We start from the raw sequence: 26,613 nt of genomic DNA, 5'->3' as shown, positions 1-26,613 counted from the left end.
CGTTCCAATATTGAATTGCTATTAGGAGTATTGCAAGACTCAACAGATCAGAGGAGAATTTGAAATAATCCTACGTCAGGTTTTTGAAGAAAATGACAAGTTGTATTGTATAAATCCTACAATGTTAATCAGAAACATGTCTGTGGAGGTTGTCAGTCATCATGGTCATGGTGAATTTTTGTCAAACTCTTGTCGTAGCACCTGGACTTAAATTTCTTCCCTTGAAGACATTTCACCCCTCATCTGAGAGTTCCAATAACCTGTGAAGAGTTTCTGAATATAACTGCCCGGGTTTTGGGAGGGTCAAGGTTATGGTGACAAAGAGTTGATTGGCAGAAACTAGGTCTAAGGGGGTTGTTATGCTAATGGTTATGTTGTTGTGCTAATGGGGCCTGTTCTGGTGGTGAATCATCCCAAAACCAGAACCATCCTCGGTAACTTCCACATGAACCTCGTTTCATATGATCAAACAGGTTTCACTCCTTTGTCTAGCTTTAACTTTTCACATTCCGGGTAATCCCCCAAAAGTTGCTCCTTTGTCCCCAATGAACCACACCACATTAACATAACAACCCTCTTAGACCAATTTTTCTGCCGATCAACTCTTTCATTTACATAACAAACCATCATAACGTAGACCTGCCCAAAACACAGACAGATACATTTGTAAACGTACCACAGGTCATTAGAATTCTCGGATGAGGGCTGTCTTCAAGTGAAGAAATTCAAGTCCAATTGTCACAAGAATGAAATCAGACACTAAGGTTGTAGTAACGGTAACAAAAAAAAAGAAGTGATCTAATCGTGGTTGTAGTTTTTAGCCAAAGGATAGGCATAATCATTATTAAACATTTGTCATCTTACAATCGTAAATAAAATTTACCTGCGAAATGTGAAAAAAGTACATTTTCCAAAATGTTGAACTTTTGAAGTTTGTTTCACTAAAGCACACAGTATGCGTAAAGACAAGTCCGTGTTTAAAAAAAAAAAAAAAACTAAATAGAGATCTATGATGTAGTATCACTTTAACAAGATAATAGGTTTCCCCACTTCCTGTTCAGTTCACCTCTCCCTGCTTCTCCAGCCGCGACAGCTCAGATTTTCCTTGGTGGTCAGTTTTGGCCAATGAAAAGATGACTCCCATATCCCCAGCTTATAGCATTTGCTTCCACTGGAAGTCAATGCAAAGGATATGATGTCAGAGCCATGCAGCTGAAGAGGGACAAGCACAACAGTATACTGAAGTCTATTTCAGGTGCCTCCTCTTTTGGAAAACATTTCTGATACATTGCCTAAAGACCTAACCACTAGCTACTATTGACATAAGTGTTGTTCCACATTGGTGCAGCAGTTATCTCAACAGCTGTATAACCTTATTCGACTTGATTCAATTGCATACACTGATTCAACGCATTTGGTTCTTGAAAGAAGGGGCTCCTAAAATGTGACAACACTCAAACCAGCCCTTTTTGCACCACATTCCCTTCCTCTTTTGGCCATGGTGGCTATATCCTGCATGGTAATTAGTTATGGCCCTCTCCTTTCCTCTTCCTCTTCTTTCTATTACCCCCCGTTCCTTTCCCACCCTTCCTCCTCAGTAGAATCAGCCTCAGGTGAGGAGTGGTCACCGTGGAGTGTGTGTTCTGCCACATGTGGGGAGGGCTGGCAGAGTCGCACTCGTTTCTGTGTGTCCTCCTCCTACAGCACCCAATGTAGTGGGCCACTGCGAGAGCAGAGACCTTGCAACAACTCTGCTGTTTGTCCAGGTAAGATTCCCGTCACGGCCAAAACAAGTCCAGCCACCTCCCTGCGCTCGCCCAGCCCTCTCCTGGACCCTGCCTCAACCAACTTCCCTCCGCAAGAACCTAGTATCATGGATCTAAGATGATTTCTTTCACTGCCTCAGAGCAATGGCTTTTGCTGCAGTTTGGAATGATTCCTGCAATTATTAGGAGGATTTCATGGCGTTGTGTCACACAGACAGACAGAAGGACTCTTTAACTTGTGGAATAGAAAATGTCCGTGTAATACTTCAGTGACAGAGATGATTATATTTCTGTTATAGGGACTGTGTCTTTTTGTATAAATCATACTTCAGCTGGTCTGATTTCAGTGCATGGCACTTGGGACGAGTGGTCGCCATGGAGTTTGTGTTCATCGACCTGTGGCCGAGGTTTCAGGTCCCGAACACGAACCTGCACCCCACCTCAGTTTGGGGGAGACCCTTGCGAAGGCCCAGAGAAACAGACTAAATTCTGTAACATAGCTGTCTGTCCAGGTGAGTGGAAAGCTCTCTCTGTATGATCTGCCGACCAAAACTACACCCAGTATCTGATTTAGATGCAGGGCATACAAAGTAAAGGTCTCTTCTCGATCTTTGGCATCTAAGAAGCCCAAAATTCAAATACTACACTGCTCAAAATAAATAAAGTCAAATTAATAAAATAAATAGTTTGTTTCTGAAGTTATTACCTTAACTTGTGCCATTTTCATTAGCAGTTTGGCTAATGTCAACAGTCAGACAAAAACATATTTATGTTTTTGCCTTTTAAATAATCACATTCACATTTTTGTGTCATTTTTGTGGCAAGACAGAGGGCTGAAATGTGTGCATTTATCTCTACAAATGCAATACAAAACTAAAGTCACTCTACTGTTACATTGTCTAAAAGACAATGTGCTATAAGTAAAATGTTTTTTTTGGTTGCTATTATTGCTTTGTTCTTACCTTGCATTCTGTATTTTTTTACATTCATACATCAGATGAAGCATTTGAGTTACTTCATCCTTTCATCCAATACAATCCTAAAGCTGAATCCTATTCCTATTTATTTATTAATTTATTCATGTATGTATGTACATGTATGAATCATTGTATTCATTTATTAACTTTTTTAGCGAGAAAAATTGTGTAATACTAAAATTGGAAGAGGGGGAAAAAGCACTTTGTTGTAGTTCTTACAAAATGAGAAATTACAAGGCACATGACTTGACATTTAAGTTAAAAGTTAATCTAGCATTTGCCCATCATCACATGTAGTCTCTAAATGCAAACCAAACAATTTGTCATTGTTCAAATTGTGTCAAAACACTTTGAAAACATCAATTTGTGTTGATGTAAATGTTGCAATACCTTCAAACTTTGTTTATTAACATTTACATTAGAATCAATTGAATATAAAAATACTGATTTATTACATGTCAAATTGATGTTGTGTTGAGACTTTGCGATGATGTTAGATATAATTTATCTAATACAACCAAATATTATTGCTTAACATTGTTTTTACCCCGCTGGTTACTTCTTGTCACATCTACTTCACTCTATAATGGCTAATAGTCATATCTTTTGGCTTTGGCTCCTCTCAGTGGATGGGGTTTGGAATGAGTGGTCCAGTTGGAGCTCATGTTCTGCTTCCTGTTCTAACGGGACCAGGCAGCGCACTAGAGAGTGCAACGGCCCCTCTTATGGGGGTTCGGAGTGCAGAGGCGAATGGATGGAGACAGTCCAATGTTTCCTTGGAGAGTGCCCCGGTATGTTACAGTACTAGTTCATCAAATACTGATGGTTTTTGCGTTGGCTAGTCTCCAACTTATATTTTGATTTATTGATAGACCACTTGTTTGAAACCGGTCCTCTTCCTTCTTGTTGTTTACAATGGCTATCTCTAATCTAAGGATGTGTGTATATGTGTGTATCTATATCTATTGCTGTATGTATTGTAGACATAATAGCTTAATAACAGAATGCATTTCTAACATTTCTTTTATCAGTTTCCATATCTTATTTATTGAATTTAATGTGTATATCTAAAGAGGGAAAATTAATATAAAGCTAAATTGGAATTTAAAGCAAATGTTTTCATATGTATGATATTCATATGACTGTTTCTTTTTAGAAAAGTCAGTGCCTTTACTGAGGATATGATTTGCAATTGTGTTAGCTCTTGTCTAAACCCCTGTGATTTATACATATTATATCCCTCAGTGGATGGTAAGTGGCAGCCATGGTCCTTGTGGTCTGGATGCTCAAAGACCTGTGGAGGGGGGAGTCAGCAAAGAAGCAGGATTTGTTATGGGCCATTATTTGGAGGGCAGCCTTGCCCCGGAGAACAAGAGGAGGTCCGCCAGTGTAATGAAAAGAGATGCCCAGGTTAGCAGAGGAGTACATGGTTTGCTTCATCAGCAGTATTCCATCAAAGAAATGCTTTGACCCCACCTGGACCTGACAGGATTACATGATGCCCCCAAATGCAGTTCATTTTTTGCCCCTCTGCGAACAGAACCTCATGAAATATGTGCAGAGGACAATTTCTCCAATGTTGTGTGGAAGATGACTCCAGCAGGGGATACAGCAGCGGTTCGCTGCCCTCCTAATGCAATGGGTTAGCAATTTGCAATACATCACCTTACAATAATTTGCCAAGTATATTTTATTAATTAAATTACATATTAACATTCCTGCACATTTCTTCACACAGGGCTTATCCTTCGTCGCTGTTGCTTTGATGAGGAAGGCATTGCATACTGGGAGAATCCCACATATATAAAATGCATTTCGAACGATTATCGCAGTATACAAACTTTGGTAAGCATCTTCTTAACTTCCTTTAGCTGAGGTTTGTTCAAATACATACTCTGATATTGGCTTTTTACATTCTCTAAGATCCAAATAGCCAAACCAAATGTAAAATGAACATGATAAGGGTTATATGAGGCATGTTGCCAACTACAAAAAACACCACTATAAAATTGATGGGACATTGATAAATGCTGAAAAATACAGCCATTGCATTCATGTTTCAAATTACTTAGCTATCCTTTAGATATAGTTTGTCAAACTAATTAAAAACTTCAGACTAACTTAACAAAATTATAAGGAGTGAAAAGGGTAAAAATTACATCTGTTATTAACAGTCTGCATATAAGATTCAGTGTCATATATAAGCCTCACATTATGATATATTTGCTTTCTTTCACAGTCCTTAACAAAGCATTAACAAAGTACAGAACTTAATATTGGAAGGCATTGCCAAATCATCCTAAAATATGTAACCACTTGAAACTACAGTGATAAAATTTTGGCAAGAAACTGTCTGCCCTAACAGTTCCCATCTAAAAATATATATATATTTAAGTAGGATATTAAAACTGAACCTTCATTAGGTAGAATCATTTTTTTACACTACATATGGCTTTGCTTCGATGTCACAATCAAATTTAGGTCATAAAGGAATCTCCTGCCCAGACAGATATAGACAGCTCTGTAAGGCTGAAATTACTGCGCAAATTTGTATAGGAACTAAGTCTTAGTGTTTTAATTGATCACATTGATATTGATTATGCTCATATTTGCATGGAAGTAATCATGCGCCTACTTTTCTATCAGTTTCCCAATTTTGTTCAAAAGCCTAATGAAACATTGAATTAGAACATTGAAGCAATATGCTGTCAGATAAGCCTTTGCAATGAAATTATAAATAGAATTGTTTGTTTGCTATGGCCTCTATGTGACAAAAGTAACAGAAGACACCATCTTTTTCAGACTCGAGAACATTTGTCCAAAGCTCAGCGGGGTCTTGTAGGGGATGGAGTGTCAGAGGTGATGGCTAAACTCAGGGTGACATCCAGTGATGGGACCAGCTACAGCGGTGACCTGCTTGCCATCGTGGACGTGCTGAAGAACATGACAGAGATATTCAGGAGGGCCTACTACAGCCCCAGCAGTGCAGATATGAGGGTGTGGTTATTTGATTGCTGTCTAGTCAGGTTGTTGCTCAAATTCAGACACACACACACACACACACTCACATATTGTGTCTGTGTCTGTCGCCTGAACATATATGGATTTGAAAACAATGATGAGATCCAATAACATGAAATATGTATCTCTGTTTTGTCCCACAGAACTTTGTGCAGTCTTTGAGCAATCTGCTCATGGAAGAGAACCGAGAGCGATGGGAAGAAGCCCAACTGGTTCGTAAGGAGCTAATTTTCTAAAAGTCGATACACTCACCTGTGTTTGCACTGCATGTAAAATGTACAGCATGACGGTATTGACAAATATGGTGCTTTTCAATTAAGCAGTTAAGACAGAATGGGTTAAACACAGGTGCGCTGGTCAAGATCAGCAACAGATGGACTGTTTGTACACCTGTTTCTTCAGACTTGAAGAACAGAAATAGCTCTGAAATAAGGGAACACGTCAAGGCAAAAACACCCACTCTACCATCTGCTGCACTCATTCACCTTCTTCTTCTCACCTCTATCTTTGCTTCAAACCAACTAGCGCAATTTAAGACCATTATTCTGCATAATCCAAATGATGACTTTGATAACAATAATAATAATAATAATATAAATCATGATAATAGCCGTTGTTGTTGGCGTTATAATAGTGGTGATAGTAGTGTTGGTCTTGTTTTTGTAGTCAGTCTGATGGGTTTGCTCTGTTTACTGTTCTCAGAACTGGCTTAGACATGCAAGCTGTAAGAAAATGTGTTAGCACTATCTGAACTTTAATAAACAGGTTGAGGAAAATCTAGAGAGGTGGAGGTATGCCTTGGAAAGGAGAGGAATGAAAATTAGTCGCAGCAAGACAGAGTATATGTATGTGAATGAGAGGAACTCAGGTGGAACGGTGAGGCTCCAGGGAGTGGAGATCAGGAAGTTGGAGGATTTCAGATATTTGGGGTCAACACTCCAGAGCAACAAAGAGTGTGGAAAAGAGGTGAAGAGACAGGTTTAAGCAAGTTGGAATGGGTGGAGAAAAGTGTCAGGGGTACCTTGTGATCGAAGACTATTGGCCATAATGAAAGGAAAGGTGTACAAGGCAGTGGGGAGACCGGCGATGCTGTATGGCCTAGAAACAGTTACAATGACCAAAAGACAGGAGGCAGAGCTAGAGATCACAGAGATGAGGATGTTTAGGTTCTCTTTGGGAGTGACCAGGATGGATAGGATCAGGGATGAGTCCATCAGAGGAACAGGACATGTTAGATATTTTGGAGAGAAGGTCAGAGAAGCCAGACTGAGATGGGTCGGTCATGTACAGAGGAGGGAAAGAGAATATATTGGTGGACGGATGCTGGAATTGGAGCTGCCAGGCAGGAGGTCTAGAGGAAGACCAAAGAGAAGATTAATGGATCTAGTGAGAGAGGATATGAAAGTGGTTGGTGTGAGAGAGGAGGATACAGAGAATAGGGTTAGAAATAGAGGGTGTCTTCTATGAACCAGCACAACTGGACAGGAGCATTGGCATTATGGCTCCTCAGTTTAGCTATGTAACATTTTTATCATTTCATACATGTCACATATTTACGTTAGTTATATCACAAAAAAATACATGATAATGACTGTTAGCTAAAGTTAAATGTTTGAATCAGAGTTGACCAAAGAGACTGTATTTAGACTAAAATTGTTTGAACAGTAAATTCAAATTTTCTGGCACACATGTAATTTTCTGTTTAAAAAAAAAAAAAAAAAAGGATTGAATAAGAACCAAAAGTCCCACTGAGCTATCGTATTACAACACAATATTAATCTTAGATCACCCAGTTTTTTTTTTGTCATACATTCATTTTAAAATTAAAAGCTAGTAAGTCTTAATTGGTGGGAACTTGGTTAAGATATGAATAGCTGTAGTATTAAGGCAGATTTGGGTGAATCATCCTTACTTTATTCAATATGAAATGTAATCTAAAAAAAACAATTACTAATCAAAACTACCTCATGTCATGTATTAATCCTGTGACCTCATGGTTTGTATTTCATTTCCATGTTACCGCTCACTTACTGGTGAAATTCATTGTCAGGAATAGTGTGTCCAAATCACATTGATTGCAGTGTCTTATAAATAATAAAATGTTTGACAAATCAGTTGCAAACTCAAATGAGAGGGAGAAAATTGAAGGGACACCTCTACTTGTCATCTTGATCATTAGGATGTTCTTTGTCTTTCTCATGATCCCATCATGAAAGCTAAGAGCCTGCCGATGGCATCTTTTATGTGCCACTAGTGGCAGGTTTTATGAGTTCACATACAAAAGGTCCTTTTTTGCCAAGCATTTTAAACAGAATGTTTACCTCTGATTTATGTATTTTTCTCTCCTCTTTATTTCCTGTAAGCTGGGACCAAACATCAAAGAGCTTTTCCATCTGGTTGAGGACTTTGTGGATGTGATTGGCCTGCGGATGAAGGATTTCCAAGACATGTATGAAGACACCGACAACCTAGGTGAGCTCTATCTCCCTCCTGTTCAACCCCTCAAACATTTTACATTTCTAATCAAAGATGCTTTTCATCCCTTTATTCTTCTTTTCTGAGGTTTTAGGGTGGCATGCATCCATAGAAGTGCAATACTGCCAACTTGGAGCTCTAGATCTAAAAATAACTTCATCTTAAAAAAAATGAATGTTGGGCATATGTAAATTCTGATAGTTATAGGAACAATGTAGTCAGCAGGGGATGTCAGGAATTACCTCCATTCAGCATCAGTTTATTTTCAATTTTAATTGAGACATTTCAGTTGACTTTCAAATACACATTATAAGCATTTGAACACAAGGACTCCATTTCCATTATCATCATTACTCATCTGGCTAGTCCTGAAATGCAAAAAATAAAACAAAAACACAAGAATAGATATTTTTTTTCTAGTTTATCAGTTAATGATAAGAAGGTACACATTTTGGTAAAATTGAACTTAACAGTTTTTGTTGATTTTATCGCTGTAGTTTTTTCTCCATCTTTTCATATTTATCTTTTTCCTGCCATTATATTTCTAAAAACACATTTAAAATTAAAAACATTAATTAAAAAAGGCCAAGGATTTTAATGCCAACGTACCCAAGCGTTAATAACCAATTAGCTAAGAATTTGCAGGTTCACATCGATAAAATGTAATAAATACAGAAATGTAAATAAATACACAAATAAAAGGGTTCTTCTATACACAATTTCACATTATTCATTGATATAGTTCATGGCTAGCTAGATGTTAAAAATATAATTTTACAACAACCTACAATCACTGTACTGTATCTACTTACACCAGTTTGATTTAAAATAAGTACCAAATGAGGCTACAATACAAATACTTTTTTTTTCAAGATAAATTAAAGTTAAATAAATGAATGTGAAAATTTTAGCAATATCCATTTTATTGACATTTGTATAACAGCATTAAATCAAATACATTAAGTACATTAATATTTTGACAACACATTAGTGAAAATAGTAAACCCAAATATATGTCAAAACATTTATACTCAGTTACTTTGTGTGGCTATGCTAAATTCACTGTCAAAGATTTCAACAGGCTGTCATATGTGCATGATTTAGGAGTGCGGCTTAATTTTTCTCTTTGGATACGGAGATACTTGAAACTTAGTTACTGGGGCTAACTACTCCAGTATTCTGATTAACCAATATTGTACTGAGGCACTGCAAACTGGTTTCTCCACATACTTTTCCTATCTTTAAAGTTGTCCCTTTATCTCCACCAAGGGAGCAAAACTAGGTAAACATTAGCTTTCCCCAGGGCAGCAGGTCTCTCCATGTTTCCCAGGGGATCTTGCATTCACAATCACCACCACCTGCTGCCTCTAGCCATCTCCCACGTACCATAAACACTATTTCTCTTAGATAGGGGAAGAAACAATGTACTGTAGTCATCACAAAGTCTCTGCTGCTCTCTCTGAAACCTCCAGATGAAAAATGAGGCTGAGTCTGAGTCGAGTCGAGGGAGAGTATGCGGGAATTGAGGCCAGATAAAAGGTCCTGTTTATAGCTGTGCCACCTCATTGTCTGGAGCCAAATAGCCGCCCACACCAGCAGTAGTTCTCCCTGGGGCAACCGACCTATCCTTCCCTCCCACACCTCATCATATGCATAGCCATCATCTGCCAATATATACAGCAGTTTGCTCAAAGTTTTCCCCTCCCACAATGTATGAACTTGTACAGGATGTTCGGTATTTCAGGCTTCTCACTTGTGCCTTTTTTTTTCTTTGTCTAAGACAAAAACTGAAAGATTTGTGCTGTTTCTCTGCATTTTTTTGCCTGGTTAAAACCAATTAGTTTAATGATTGCAGTTCAAAATTAGGATGGAAACAGATATAATGTTCCGTATTTGTTACATTTTATTCAATTATAATCAAGAGCAAAATGTGGGGAATATGGCTTATTAACAATATTTGACCGAGCTTAGTATGGTATGTCTTGATTTGCATGTCAATGTAGCTGATTGTAATTAAGTTACCAAGTGTTCAAAGCAATACTGGTACTTAAGGACAGCATATCGAAAAGAACTAAGTTTGATTTATTTCCGTTGCAGTACTGAGCATTCACAAGCGTCCAGTGTCAGGCAATTCCGACATCAGCTTCCCCATGAAAGGATGGAGGGGCATGGTGGACTGGGCCCGCACCTCCGAGGACAGAGTCACCATCCCAAAGAACATCCTGTCCACTGGCAAGCCAGGTGACTACATCTAATCTCCATGCACACACCCCAACCCATGAGTGCACACATATGGAGGCAAAATGAGACATTTTTTTTTTTGTTGTCACCACAAAAAAGCAGAGATTGTGAAAAACACTTGACTTATGAAAGTGTTTATTGCCTTTACTCTGCCAACAAAGCATTCCACTCAGACCAACAAAACAAAATCACTCCACATCACCTACTGTTAAGCAGCAACAAGTTGAACACAAAACCCTAACAATAAACTACCAATGAATTGCAGAAAGGAGTATTTATGTACCTATACACGGTCCAGAACATGCAAACTTAGCAGGATCGCTCTATTGGAGGGGGGAAATGTGGGCAGTCTGGATGTACGTCAGATTTGAAGATTTTCCTTACAGTTTAACTCTTTCTCTTCAAACGAATCTGTCAAGTGCATGCAGTGATCAAAAACATGACTAAAAATCATTCTTGTTGTAATATCCAAATGCCTCAAGTCCTCAGACAGTTTTTCATTTGACACTAATTTGTCACTGGATGTAGTGGTCTCACCTGCCATTGTGAAACATATATGAGATGGAACTTGCTTTCTCTGAGTGTGCATGGATACGCACCCTGGCTAACCCTAATAAACAAAGCCTTTTATGTTCAATTCCACCTTATGTGTTCTCTGTTGCAGAGAACAAGCGGCTACTGTTCCTTGCATTCTTGTGCCACATTTATTTTGTCAGTACCATGGGTAAGAACGTAAATCGGGAAAAAGCTTACAGCTTCGCTGCCCCTTCAGCATGGAATATGCGACAGACTGATTCGACTTGGATATTTGATTATGTTATTACATTGTAACATCAATTCTGAAAATAAAAATCTTAAGACATGTGCTGCTGACTTCTTCACCAGGTCACCCCAGCCAAAAAGATCCTGATCTCAATGATTTTTTTTTTTTACCTGGTTGAATAAAGGGAATATTGATATTCCAAAAAGAGAATATATACTACAATAGCAAAAAAGTGGTTTCAGTAGTTTGTTATTCACAAAAGCAAAGCAAAAATCATTAGCGTATCCTATGATTAGTTTTGGTTCTGAGATAGGAGTACTCAATTTTCTATTAAAATATCCAAGAGAAGATGCTATTTATTTATTTATTTATTTATTTATCAGTATTTTTCCCTTTTTCAAAACTATTGACTATTTTCTCTTAAGAATGCTTGCACACAACTCTGGAACATAAATACCTTGAAAACAATTAATTTTTTCAATGACCACAGCCCTTAGACAATTTTACCATTATGTCAGACTAATTTCTCACTGTGATTGTCATAGTAACTTTGTGTATTTCCACACCGTGTGTATACAGGGTATGCATCATTTAATGACCCTGTCTGGTGACACTCTGAAGAAGATCCTTATATTGAAAAATCTATTTCTTATTTGTGTTTACTGTCAGCACACCAGGATAAACCCATTTTATGTGGATATATGGATTAATAAATGCTGCAGAAGCTAATCAATACCAATCGGGAGGAAACACAACCATATCAGTGGCGATTATCAGGCATTCTGTAAGTTTTATATACTAGTTTATCGGGACTTGTGAAAAGAGTGTGCATTCAGGGAGGTACACAATGGAGTTTTTTTAGTTACTGCCTGCTTATTTGTCACAGAATGTTATGAGCCCTGTCCCGCTAGCATGCTAATGAAGCCGTCATCTCTAATCAGAAGTCAATCCGAGCCAATCAGGAGCAATTAAAGACAGTTTCCTCCCCAGCTGGGAGATGTTTCTCAGCCATGGAAGCCAGCGCTCTTTATGCACACAGCTTGGATGTTTTGACATGACTTAAAATAGCTTTCTCATGCTTTGTTTACACTGATTGCCTGGTCCTCCCTCACATCTCTGGATATGAGTAAAATGGGGTCTCATATATGTATATGTTTTCGAAGTTTTTTTTTTTTTTTTTTTCGAGGGCAAGCAGTACTCTTGATTAGCACTTAGCTTGCCCAAATGCCAAATTTGCTTTTTGTTCTAATGTGAGTGCTGGTAAAAGGTGGCCTTTCACAATTGCAATTTTATGTGCTTAAGAGGATGTGAAGTGTTCTATGTACTAAATCAGGACAACCCAAAGTGGGGATAGCAACAAATGGACATATAGAACTTAAATAGGCATATCACATAATTAAGAACAAAATCAAATGCACATTTAATCAAAATTTCAATTTACTTAGCAAAAAGTGGATAGTGCAGTAGAGGTCGTTAGGCTATAAAGTTAAAAACAGTACCATACAAAATATCGGAAAATATATTAAAAAAATCCATCCATCCATCCATCCATCTTCCCCTGCTTATCTGGCGTCGGGTTGTAGGGGAAGCAGCCGGAGCAGACCTCCATCTTCTCTGCCACATGGTCCAGCTCCTCTGGGGGACCCTAAGATGTTCTCAGACCAGCCTGGAGACATAGTCTCTCCAGCATGTCCTTGGTCTTCCCCATGGTCTCCTCCCAGATGGAAATGCCCGGAAAACCTCCCCTGGGAGGCGTCCAGGAGGCATCCTGACCAGATGCCCAAGTCACCTCATCTGACTTGTCTCTATGCGGAGGAGCAGCGGCTGTTCTCCGAGCTCCTTCCGGATGACCAAACTTCTTACCCTTTCTCTAGGGTAAGAAGTTTTACTCTCTAAAGAGTCTAGCCACCTTGCGGAGAAAACTCATTTCAGCTGCTTGTATCCGCAATTTCGTTCTTTTGGTCACTACTCGCAGCTTGTGACCATAGGTGAGAGTGGGGACATCTGCCGATAAATTGAGAGCTTTGCCATGTGGCTCAGATCTCTCTCCACCACAACAGACTAGTACAGAGATCGCATCACTTCAGATGCTGCACTAATTCACCTGTCGATCTCCCACTCCATCCTCCCCTCACTTAGGAACAAGACCCCGAGCTACTTGAACTCTTCCATTTTGAGTGGGCATTCCACCCTTTTCCAGTTGAGCGCGATGGTCTCGGATTTGGAGGTGCTGATCCTCATTGGCTGCTTCACACTCAGCTGTGAACGGCTCTTCTGAGAGCTGGAGATAAAGGCCTGATGAAGGAAACAGAACCACATCATCTGCAAAAAGCAGAGACTCGATCCTGCAGCCACCAAACCGGATCCCCTCAACACCCTGGCTGTGCCTAGAAACTGTGTCCATAAAGGTTACGAACAGAATTGGTGACAAAGGGCAACCCTGGCAGTGTCCAACTCTCACCGGAAATGGGTCTGACTTCCAATAGGCTATGCAGACCAAGCTCCGATACAATCATCCTTATTCAGGGACTGAATAGTCCGTTTAACAGGGTTCGGTACCCCATACTCCCAGAGCACCCCCAACAGTATTGCCTGGGGGACGTGGTCATATGCCTTCTCCAGATCAACAAAACACATGTAGACTGGTTGGCCAAACCCCCATGCCCCCTCAAGGACCCTGCTGAGGGTATAGAGCCGGTCCACGTCCACGGCCAGGACAAAAACCACCACTGAATAGACTCTACCAGGGAGGCTGAGGAGTCTGATCCCCCTATAGTTGAAACACACCCTCTGATCCCCCTTTTTAAACAGGGGATCACCATCCCGTTCTGCCAGTCCAGCAATACTGCCTGCGACATTCACGAAATGTGGCAGAGGTGTGTCAACCAGAACATCTCTACAGCATCCAGAGCCTTTAGGAACCCGGGGCCCTGCTACTGAAGAGCTTTTTGACTGCTTCAGCAACTTCAGCCCCGGAAATAGGCATGTGCACTAAAGAGTCCCCTAGCTCTGCTTCCTCATTGGATCACGTTTCAATAGCAATCCACCAATCAACAAAGCTACGAGTTGAGGTCAGCAGTGCCCCACTCCCACAGTACAGTTTTGACTATACAGCACTGCTTCCCCCTCCTGAGCCACCGGATGGTGAACCAGAATCTCCTCGACACCCACTGGGAGTTGTTCTCCATGGTCTCGCGGACTTCTTCCCACGCTCAAGTTTTTGCCTTGGCTGCATGCCGCTTGGCCTGTGAGTATCTGTCAGCTGCCTCTTGAGCCCCACAGACCAGAAAGGCCCGATAGGACTCCTCCGTCACTTTGATAGTATCTCTGGCCACAGGGGTCCACCAGTGGCCAGGGATTTGAGGGTTACCGTCCCAACAGGCACGGATCACTTTACGGCAGCAGCTCCAATCTACCACCTTGACAATGGAAGCACAGAACAGTTGATGATCAGTTGACAGTTCCGCACTTCTCGTCCACTGGGTTGAACCCCAACGTGTAGGTGCTGAGTCAAGAGCAATCAATATGCTCAAACCTGCCTGGCACCTCTAACCAGGGGCAATGCCAGAGTCAGAGTCCAGCCTCTTTCAAGAGGCCTGGTTCCAGACCTCACACTGTGCGTTGAGGTAAGTCCAACTATATCTAGTTGGAATCTCTCAGCCTCGCACCAACTCAGGCTCCTTCCCCACCAGAAAGGTGACATTCCATGTCCAAAGAGCCAGCTTCTGCAGCCGAGGATCGGACCGTCACGGATCCAGGCCCTGGCCACCGCCAGGCTCGCACTGCACCCGACTCCCTTGGCCCTTCCTGTGGGTGGTGAGTTCAGAGGAAGAGGGACCAATGTCAGTCCTTCCGGCAGTGCCCGGCCGAGCCCCATGGGCCTGGCGTCTGAGTGGGGCACAGTGAACTGCATCCGGGCAAGGGAAGACTGGATCCAATGTTTCTCCTCTTCATGGGGGTCTTATAAAAAATGCAGCAAAAAAATAGAAATAAAGTACATAAGAATATTGCAAGATATTGAAAGTAAATTGACTGATGATTAGTTACATTCCCAGTTTGAGTCTGTGTATGTCTGCATGTATGCATATGTTGAGAATGTTTTTAATAATGCTGTATGCATGTATATATGAGTCAATTTTTGTGTTTGTGCAAAAAATATATATAATTACATTGTACGTGTAGAGACATACAGACATATACAAACAAGCATCCAAATATACGTTCTCGCTAGAATATATTTCTGTATATCATGTAAATGTTCATTTAGTACTAGTGCTCAGGCATTTGCATACCATATGCATACTGACGGTTTGACATATGCAAATGTGGTCAACGGACAGCTAGTTGGCAGTGAACTGCGTAACTCCCAATACACCCATGTTTCCAGTTCCCCCCCAGGCTAATTCTTGCTGGGCACACACAGTCTAGTTGAACATTCCAGATGGGCCAGCCAGAACAGATGAAGTGGACACATAATATATTGCCTCTCCCTTACACACGCATGTGCATTCCCCTATGATGCCCAGGGGAGCTCAGCTGTTGCCTGGAAGGTGCTGCCCCTGATTGCTACTTGGCACCACTGCAGTCTCCCAGGATGAAATGTCATGTGCCCGGCCCTAGGATCTACATATATATGCAATCCCAGCAGATGGTCTTTTTTTTCACCTTTGAAAAAATTAGCTGGGAAGAGGGGGACTTTTCACCCTTCGCCTGTCCGTGCTTCATATTGTTCAGGAGTCACGCATTTGACAATTGTCCCCCAGGCAGTCATTACTTTGTCAGAAGTTCATCAGAGGGAGCTCATGCGGATATACCATTGATATCCTGCTGTGAGCGATAGAGTAAGCTATCTTAAGGGTTTGACACCAAGGTAATACGATAAATTCTGAATACATATACATGTGAAAGGACTACAAAGGCAGTGTAGCGACGGTGTGAAGTCAGTGGAATAAACGTAATCCCCCATGATGCCGAAACCTGATATATATTTTTTTTAAGACTGACCGACAGACCTGCACATTATAGTAATTTAACTTTCCAGCTGAATCTGCTTAACTTTTAAAAGCATTATCACGCAGAATGCTTTGGCCTGGAATTAGATTATCTAAAATTCACATCTTCTGCAAACTATTTTGCATAGCCTAATGGACACATGGTGGGTAAATAGAGGCTTTTCTTTTTTGATATATGATTATAGTTTTTATTTCACCCTTTTTAAAAGCCTGAAAATGGTCTGTTTTTGTTTTGACAATTACACAGTAGTCTTTAGACTGTTTTTTCTTGGTTGGTTTATATTTATTGTGTGTTTGGTTGTCCCTAATTTAAGCTGAGCCTTCACTATAGAACTATGCTCTGTCTGTATTTGAGATTAAAGTTTGCTCTTAACGATGGATACAGCTTGTAATAATCTCAACTATCTCTCTACTGTTAGTTTTTGCAAAGCTACAACTACAACATTTATAGCTGAGTAGCCATATAGGCCAGCCCCAGTATAGGGGACTGGAGGAGAGGATGCATCATGGCTGACCTGCATTCTCCTTTAATGTAGGCTTTTCTGACAAAATGATGCAAGCAATCTGTCTTGAGTCTCTTCTTGGCCTTTTTGACTTTAACACGCCTTCCTTGTGCATTTTTATGTTTATATTCCCAGAATCCGATGACTCCTCCACTTTTGTAACTGGCATCATTCTGTATAGAAACTTGGGCAGCATTCTGACTCTGCAGAGGTAAGACTTCTCTATGGCAACTCGGATTTCCAAGGCTACTTCAGGTTCACTGGAGACGGGAGATGCATGTGATTCAGTTCTTCGTCTCATCAACCGCGGTTAGAGAGTTTGGATATGTAAAATACCAATAAACAAATAAATTTGAATAATTTTAATGTCATTTGGCTTTTGTATCATTGCAAGAAAGAAACATGCCCCTTATTCTGATAAACTTGAATAACTTTCAAAGAAATTACCATTACTTTTACTTGGCCTGCAAGGCATTTAAAACTGCTTTGACATTAAAGCTATTGCCACTTGGAATACTCAACCTCTCTTACCCTTAAAAGACATTTAAGAATTATAGTAGCTGAGGAACAAAGTCTCTGTCCTTTTTTACTCACAAACTCTAAAGGTTTGCAAAAGGCCCTCATCTCGGTGCCCCACAATTATTCTATTTTAAAGGTTTTAAACTTTACCTGCAGGTCACTTGGTCCAAGATAGAGAGAATGCATACAAATGCATATAAATCTTTGGTATTGCATAACATTCATCCTTTTTCTCTCCTCATCAGGAATCTTAGCAAGAGGTAGAACTTCAGTGAAACAAACTGATAATAGAAGATAATTCTCCTTATTTGAGGCATTACTGATAATGTTACAGTTGGTTTTAAATAATGAAAAAGCAAAAAAAGCAATACACTTTCCCTCACGTTAGGCCAGTTGTAAATTTTCATCCCTATGAATGTGTGGTGCATGTAAGGCCATGCAAATTCGCCTTGGATAACCCTGCTGTTGTTAAGTGCCTTCTGTCATAACCCGGTTGAAGCGCATTGCAAACAGGTAAGACGTCAGGGAAATTAACAAACCCTGAATCTCCTCCCACGTTTGTGCTGCTGCTTAATATCCTCACTCCTCCTCACTTTTTTTTTTCGCCTTTTCATCCGTGCAGTAAGCAAAATGAGATGAGTTTGAGGCAAGAGACTAGATGACACAAAAGTTTAAGGTGACTGATTACGTTTTGGAATTTTGAGCGATTGATTGTGCATAAAGGATACAGTGATAATGTGAGAAACCAGAAAGCCCAGCACAGGCAGCTGAACATGTCTGTCCAACTGAAATCCTTCAGTGCAACACTTTCAGTGGCAATTCATTTTTTATTTTTTTTTCATTTTCCCCTGATTGTCTCATTCCACATGATCGATAGCAGCTATGAACAGTAGAAATTGCAATGCATACTAAACAGACAGGGAGAATGTAAAATCAAACATTCTAAAAATGGTATACTTTTATGCTGTTGACAAATCTGATAATGGAGACATCCCATCCTAATAATAAGCAAAAAAAATATCCAGTGATTATTTAACCATTAAACATATACGTTTGTGCAGGAATGTTCTGCACAGTATTAACCAGATATCCACTAATTTTATTTGTATCTGTAAGGCATCCTGGCACAAATCTTGTCATTGTTGTTTTTTGGCACAACTGAAACATCCATGAAGCACCCTACATCACACACAGCTGATGAGGTTGATGTTTTGAATCTCAGAATTTGGTTGGGAAAAGGATTCACAATGGCCCTTAAATCACATCGAGATTTTGATTTTGCTAAAATAAACAAAAACACCGCAAATTGTGGTCGTTTACTAAATGGCCTTTATACATGTATTTATTCATTCATTCATTTATTATATTTATCTATCAATTTATTATTATTATTATTGATAGTAGTTATAATAATGGCATTATTATTATTATTATTATGTGTCACATTTTCTTCGACTGGACTCGAAGATTTTTCTTTTTTTTTCAGAAAAGAAATGCATCTGTTGGTTGGCCCCTCTCACAGCAATCCATCCAAAAATATCCCAGCAGCTGTTTCATCTACCTTTTTTCACACTCACTACAGAACGAATCCTTCTCACTCCTCCCAACTTCCCATCTCATGCTGTCGTGAGCTCAGCATTTTGCTTTCAAATGAAGTATCCGAAACACATGCTGGACTTGGATTCACACAAACTTCAATGTCTATCGTCAGCATTAGAGTGATGACATTTATACGATCATAGTTTGTTTGGAAAGCGCCACCTAACTGGTTGGATGACCCTAAATACACATTAAGCCAATAATGTCAGTATGCTTATGTTCTGTCCAAGTGCATACTTTATCATATGTGTATTCTCTTTCTAGTGTCTCAGTTTTAGATCTTTATTAAATGTATGTTACTAGCCAGAGTAGTAATTGTTCTATGATCAATCTTGATGATTAAGGGAATCCCTGAGATCCATAGTAGATACTATTATCGGAAGGAGTTGAATGACATTTCTACCACTGTGTTGGATGCCTCATCTACATGGTTGTTGAAGAGCTTGGTTTTAAAACAACTGGGGAACCTCTTAAACAGTATCTCAGAACCTTCAAGAAAGGCTCTGGGGTTATTTGATGGTCATAGATTAACAATGTATGAGGAATGTTGTATATTCATGGTATTTGATATAGGAAGTGTCAAACTAGGCTAAAATTTGAAAATGGATGCAGAATGATGTCTAGTCCGATTTGTGACATTTTTTTCTCATTTTTTTCCCCTCAGAAACAACACCGTGCTTAACTCGAAGGTTTTGTCAGTGAGCATCAAGCCCACCCCCGCCACCCTCTCTTCTCCTGTTGCCGTTGAGTTCGCTCACCTGTACAATGTGAGCGACACATAAATTACTGTTTCTCACAGATGTCAGAATAAAGGCTGTGCATAATTACAGGCTTCATCGCAATGATATTGTCTGTTCTTCTGTTGACTAGGGCACATCTAACCAAACCTGCATATCCTGGGATGAGAGTGACAGGTAAGAGCCATCATTGAACCTTGGATGGAATTTGTGAATATATTATTTTTGGGGGATTTATTTATTTATTTATTTATTTGTTTATTTATTTATTTATTTATTTATTTGATCATAACATGGAATTCATTGGCGTTGAACAGCTGTTTTTTTCGGAATTTGCCTGAATCATGCAAATGGGGGTAAATCTCTCATACAGACTGGACACAATGTTCTATGTGGCAGAGGATAAACTAGTATAAATTTAGGAGCCCTCTGTCATTAGTACGATAAGGACTCATTTCTTTTCCCACACAACTCGTAGAGCCAAAGCTTAAAAATGGGAACAAGACATTTGATCAAACTTTTCATAATATGTTGTGCAGTGAGCAAAAGGGGCTATATTTGCTTTGTTTGGGAATAATGACAAAAATCTAACTTTTATTCACTTGCCTAGTCGGTTTACTCTAAAAACATATAATCCACACTCACAATATTTACTCCTCACCAGAAAGGAAGCCATATAGGTGTGCCAGTTTGTGTCTGCTGTCAAAACATGTCTCAAATTGTTGCTGTGGAAATCCCTGATACATCAGAAAATCAAATGCTTAATATCATCTGGAGACACATACAGCCTGACAAATTTCACAGAAGTCCCTGGGAACAGATATAAAAATGAACAAACTGTTACTTTTATGGATTTTTATTAAGGTCAGATGGGCAAGAGACAAAGCTGTTGTATGCACTTTTGCCAAGTTTGAGAAATAATGAATTTGCTTTACGACAGCTATACACTGGGCGGATTTTGAATTATCGACATGTCAGTGTTGTGTTTCCCTCATTCCCAAAATGGTGCTGGTGTAACATCACACAACAGAAAACAGACAGACGATGCCAACAATGGGATAACGTCACAATTCTCATTACCTTAATAAGTTTGTGCACCTAATGTTAGCCCTGCACTGAAAGTGATATCATTCAGGTATCAGGCCCATTTCTCCTCCTGAGTTGTCTAAAAAAATCTATATTAACACTACATGCTATGGTGTTGAGATAATTGGTGCTGTTTTCACACAGAGCAATTTCTGTTTTATATCAATTGGCATCAAACTGTGTCAACAGTCATGCTTCAAACTAAGAGCCCAAAACATACTGATGTTTGAAATTGCTCTGTCCTAAGATAAAATAAAGCTCAAATAAAAAACACAAGTGGCTCATTACTGTTTTTCTCTTTTCCTTAGAATTAATCATCGAGAAGGTTGTCTGATTATTTCTAAATTAGTGAAAATTTATCTTATCAGGCAGGTCAGCTTATAGTGACTGGTCTGGATTCCTACCGTAATTATACTATACTTCATGTGGGTGTTTTATAGACACCAGTTTCCCTCTGCAAATTGTATGCCTGGCCACAGTGTTTTCTAATCGTGACAAAGCGAGTGTGCTACTCTCGTGTAAGCGCTGCTGAGTATGTTCGACAGCTCAGCTCCTGTCTAGGACGACGCTAACCCCCCACTATCAGTGCCACAATACTGATGCAGCGTGTGGAAAATTAAAAGTGTCACTCATGGCTTTCCTCCTCCCTACAAGCCCACAGAGGCAAATCAACATGTGAGCTCAGAGAGGAGTTCAGAAGCTGTTACAGAAAAAAAAAAAGATTAGGGGGAGACTAGCAGGCCAGATGGAGTTGAAGGTACATGTTTAAATAGTTTGACATGGCCAAACTTAAAAAACTCACACATCTGCAACCTGTAAGCTTTATTTAAAGGCAACTTAGCTATTTTCATTAAAATTGGCTAACATTGTGAGCCGTAGGCTTCTTGTGTGTGTGTGTGTGTGTGTGTGTGTGTGTGTGTGTGTGTGTGTGTGTGTGTGTGTGTGTGTGTGTGTGTGTGTGTGTGTGTGTGTGTGTGTGTGTGTGCATAAAAGCATGTGTTTGTATGTGAGAAATTTTATGCTTTTATAGACTTATTTAAAACCCTGAATAAATATAGTGCAATGTCTTTGTGTTGCTGTATGGTTGAGGATAACAGACTCATGTTATATACAAATTTTTAATCCTTATTAGACAGTAGCTATGATTAATGACATCATATTTGGGGGAGAAATTAGAATCTGAAGAGGCGTCCTTGACATGATAAGAGCTGTAAGGCAGACTGGCCTTCGCCCATTCCTTGTCTCAATGTCCTGAAATCAATAACATGAACATCAGCAGCCTCTTTCTAGTGTTTCTCACTGTTTTCCCAGTACGATTCTTTTCTGTTTCATGTCTCAATAAGTGAACATGCGTAACAACTCAGGGCTTCTCCTCTGAGTATATATATATGATTGTTTAATTTTTTGGTAGAGGTCTAATAATACATCAGCCATATAATGCAATGCATTCAATGTCATATACTTAAGGCATATTTAAAAGGAAAATAATGGAACTAAAATGTAAATCTGAAATTTACGGGTTTTACATGTTTTTAACACACTTGCAAAAAGCACAAAAAAGTGTATTTATTTTTGTGTGTGTGTGAGAGTTGACTCATTACTGTAGTGCCAGACCCCTTAGGGTCACATGTGGCATTGTCTTATTCTGTATTCATAGGAAACAAATATTCATTTCTAACATGTCTAACTTTCCATTAAATTCCATCCAAAGGAAAATATGTGACCCCTACCTTTTAGAAACGCATTCAAAGCATATGTTAATTTCAAAGCTTGGTCAGAGAACATAATTCAGGGCTCATTCTTCCAGCATCATTTCCACATCCGAGCTCATGTGTATATATTTCCTCTGCTGGCAAACCGCTTCTGTTCCATGTGGCCACTTCTTGGCAGAGGACATTCGTTCATGCAGAGCTGCTGGACCCACACCTAAATTATCCAATTAGATGGTGGGACAGGGCTGTCTGCAGCATGCAGTGCAGCTCACATCAGCTCTACAGAGAAATACAATCCTTGTATATTGAATTTCACTTAGATGTAGCATTCAGGTTTGCACTGAGCCATCTTTCAGGGCAATTAAATGAACACAGACCATGCTTCTGTGTATGAAGCACTTGTTGTGTGACTTTTAAAATGTTTTTTGTGCTAAACATTTACTTGTAAACCTATTGCTCATACTCATCTGCAACTTGTTGGTGTAGATTCTCACTGGGCCTGTTGCTTGTGATCGTGACAAAGCAATGCTGTTCTTCTATTTGTGATAACAATCATACCTTTTGACAGCATAGGTTACACATCAACCTAACTAAGATTATAAATTGTTTAGCCAAAGATACAAAAGCAATGATTCTTCTACCATGCCTTTGCTACCCAGATAAGTCGGCCCCCTCCCCCTCCTAAAAAACAAACAAACTGTTTAGAATTAAGTTCATTTTCATTTGGCTTCACCAGATAGGTTTTTGGCTATGTGCTGCATCCATTTTATCGGCCAACTTAAGATGCATCCTCCAGGAATTTATTATGCGTTGAACACAACATAACTCAAGCAATTCCTCTGACCTCACCCAAACCATCCATTTCATTTTTACTGTCACTGCAACACTCACGCATTGCAGCAGTTCCCAGCAAATTTCGCGAATCAAAGCAGAGGTCTTTATTGCGAATGTAAAAGGTTTTAGGGTGATAGAGGATCGTTTTTAGTTGAACTTGAAGCAGTCTCATGTCTGTCGGTCCGCCTGGTGGACTCCTGAAAGTCAGACGAAGAAAAGATCAACATTATCATTGATACCTTCTTTTTTTACACCCAGTAAGGGAAACATGCTTGACATCAATCCGATACTTTACAGTCATCACACATCACATACTATCTTTACAAACAATCGTACTATTTTTTAGCAATTAAAATGCAAACTACTTCTTAAAAGTAGCTGTGTGTGAGCCGTATGTTGAATATTTGTTTAGTGACTAAGATCCTTGATTGGGCTGAAAACTGAGCACTTTTTGCTGGTTCTGCCAAAATGTGTTTTAGTTTTCACTTTATTTTTGTCCCTGGAGGTGACATGTCTAATTGTTCATTGATGAGTAGATGCATTCAACAAAGATCACTGATTTTCTGAATATATTATGTGTTAGGTGTAGCATGGCGCAGGAGGTAGAGCAATTGTCTTTGGAACCTGGTTCGATTCCCGGCGCTTCCAAGCGTGTCTAAGTGTTGTTGAGCAAGACACTGAACCCCTAACTGCTCCCCTGGCGCTGATTGACAGCAGCCAAATGCAGAGAACAAATTTCCCCATAAGAGATTAAGAAAGTATGAGTTATTATTGTTGTGTGTGTGTGTGTGTGTGTGTGTGGGGGGGGGGTTCTGCGGTTTCCTTCCATAGTCAGAAAGCATACAATAGCTTCATTGGAGACCTTAAACTGCCCAGATGTATAAATGAGAGAGTGAATAGCTGTACATCACTATACATGACCCTGCGATCGGCTGGTGACACCTCTGGGGATGAACCCCACTTCATGCCCAATGTCAGTTGTGACAGGCAAACATCCCCATGACCATGAGAGTAGGATAAGTGGGATAGAAAATGAATGAATGAATAAATAAATACAAATTGCTGTGGAAATCTCTTATAAAGGCAATATGTTCTTGCTGAAATGGAGTTCATACTTTGAAAATTGACAGACTTCCATTTACTCAATTGACAATTCTTTGACATTTAAGTAAAGTGAGAGTGCAATTCTTGTTCACTTAGTCCTGGTGGAATATTTTGGTTATTGCTCATGATTTTGAGAAACAAACAAATATTTACATAAATATTTTTAAAGCAAAATAAATCAGTATGGCCTTGAGTTAAAGAAAACTGTTTTTTAAATGGTTTTCAGATACAAGCCATCCCAAAGTTAACAACAGGAATATGAATATTGACAAATCACTGCTATGTGATTTTTTTTTTTTGTTACATTGTTTGAATGGATACTTCAATATAATTTAATGTAATATTTTATAGTGAGAAAGAAAGTGAGATAGTTGGAGAAAAAAGTTGTCGAAATGGAGTGTATTTTTTTGGCTCGATGAATCTTCTATCAACTTAGACCTTGAGTTCACCAACAGAAAGTCTGGAATAGTAGTAAGAATAGTTACAATAATTATTTTACTTTACCTGACATTTACTTTTGAAAGGAGAACCTCAATGTATAACAGTAAAATAATTTACAGCCAACACCAGTGGTATGTTGAGGCTGATTTCCTTTGCCAGATCTTTCTGAGCCTGTTGCAAAATCCCATGCAATGATTGACATTTCAAGAGCTCGCTATTGTCAGTGTCTGACAGATTAATTTGGACTCCGTAGCCGCAGAACAAGTCAGAGTCAAAAGCGGCATGCTGCTGCTCTTTCATGTCACAGGAAACACAAGTCGATTGGAGGGATGTATATCTGAGGAGGAGAATTGGTGTCGGTCGTTGCTGTCCAATGATAATTCATAGCACTTGGCTGCCGTTTTCACAGTTTGACTCATTTGCTTGTTTTCTGTGTACCCCGAGGCAGGGAAATGTAAGTCGAGTGAATTTTTCCTGTCCTGTTGCCAAAGAGTAGAACCCTGCATCAAAAACACGTTCCTCAGTATCAGTTGCTTAGAGTATAACACTTCATCTTCTTCCAAGTTTTATCAGTAACATTCTTTGTCCAGCCCCCCAAAAAGAGACAACAACATATATGATCACGAATGTATAGATCACAATTTTAGGTCCAAAGTGAGACACATTAAAGTCCATCAATTTGTATTTGACTTGAAATACTGTTCCAGCTATCATTGATCATTTATGAACACATATCAGATATTTAGGTTGATGGGACATTTTTCACTTTCTTTTAATTTTCTTTTTTTTCTTACTATTTGGAAAGTGTTACACTTCCCTCACCTTATGGAGAAAAATAGAATGCAGGACAGTGCGTTACATTTCAGACGTTTTCAACTTTGAACAGTAGCCAAGAACTTGGGGTCCCTGCATTGTCCACGTGCCTGCTCTCAGAATCATACTGACCCTTACAAAAGTTTCAAGATTCAAAGCATTTATTGTCACATGTATAGTGTAGAGTTACACGAGTTTCCCTGTACAAATTCCTACTTTGCTGTCCACAGTGCATTGGGAAATGTGTTATTTCCATTCATTTCCAGTTCATCATCTTTCATTTTTGTAACTTTTCAGCTGGTTTGCAATGTCAGATCTCTCATTATATTATTTGTTAGCGCAGGAATTTTCAGACAGCCTCTAAAGATAGGTGCTGTAGTAAAGTCAATTTTTTTTCTCAGCTTCATTCTTGTATTGCAGACATCACGGTAGACTTGATACATACAAAATAAATAAATATTCATTTTGTAAAAGCTGCTCAATGTTGTGATGAGAACAACTGACATGAGACAATTTCATATATAAATAAATAGATATAATTACAGTGACAGAGGTAATAATAATAATGATAAGCAATTTTCATCAAATGACATATGAGAATGAGTGAGAGTGGTACACACTGATATACAAATTTTTCCATTTAAGTATATTAATATTTCATATTCATTTAAGCCTATCATGTAGTCAGGGAGTCACAGACATCTAATAATACATACATGAATAAGTAAAAACCATGTTAAGTCTTGACCCTGTTTGTTGATTCTACATGGAGCTTTAAAACACCCAAGACACACTAGTAACTATGCAACTTAAAATAAATGAATTAATATATGTATGTCTGTCATGTTGCATTTTAGTTCCCTGCAACACTATTATGACAACTATTATTGTGACTACTACTTCTACTCCTGCTCTTGGTATTACTACTACTTCTGCTACTACTACTACTACTACTACTACTACTCATGGTGCTGCTCCTGCCAATACGGCTGAATTATTAAAATCATAAC

The 26,613-nt window shown here is 39.2% G+C and overlaps 1 protein-coding gene across 5 annotated transcripts in view; it reads left to right on the top strand.

Moving 5' to 3' along the window:
• adgrb1a (adhesion G protein-coupled receptor B1a) overlaps positions 1-26,613 on the top strand; it is a 143,470-nt gene that overhangs the window by 62,565 nt on the left and 54,292 nt on the right. For 4 of the 5 annotated variants that reach the window (XM_086154901.1, XM_086154903.1, XM_086154899.1 and 1 more), the window contains exons 5-17: positions 1,602-1,766; positions 2,114-2,278; positions 3,370-3,534; positions 3,989-4,153; positions 4,284-4,385; positions 4,482-4,588; positions 5,546-5,740; positions 5,908-5,976; positions 8,128-8,236; positions 10,337-10,480; positions 16,894-16,969; positions 19,541-19,643; positions 19,747-19,790. In XM_086154901.1, the coding sequence (XP_086011027.1) occupies positions 1,602-1,766; positions 2,114-2,278; positions 3,370-3,534; positions 3,989-4,153; positions 4,284-4,385; positions 4,482-4,588; positions 5,546-5,740; positions 5,908-5,976; positions 8,128-8,236; positions 10,337-10,480; positions 16,894-16,969; positions 19,541-19,643; positions 19,747-19,790 (1,609 nt within the window). The remainder of the gene's footprint in view (positions 1-1,601; positions 1,767-2,113; positions 2,279-3,369; positions 3,535-3,988; positions 4,154-4,283; positions 4,386-4,481; positions 4,589-5,545; positions 5,741-5,907; positions 5,977-8,127; positions 8,237-10,336; positions 10,481-16,893; positions 16,970-19,540; positions 19,644-19,746; positions 19,791-26,613) is intronic. The other variant, XM_086154902.1, reaches the window with a different exon arrangement.

This window comes from Fistularia commersonii, chromosome 11 (assembly GCF_037954325.1).
Source record: "Fistularia commersonii isolate RoL2024-O1a breed Wild chromosome 11, RoL_Fcom_v1.0, whole genome shotgun sequence".
Lineage (NCBI taxonomy): Eukaryota > Metazoa > Chordata > Actinopteri > Syngnathiformes > Fistulariidae > Fistularia > Fistularia commersonii.
The sequence above is the reverse complement of the archived record's forward strand: the minus strand, read 5'-3'. Positions and strand labels throughout refer to the sequence as shown.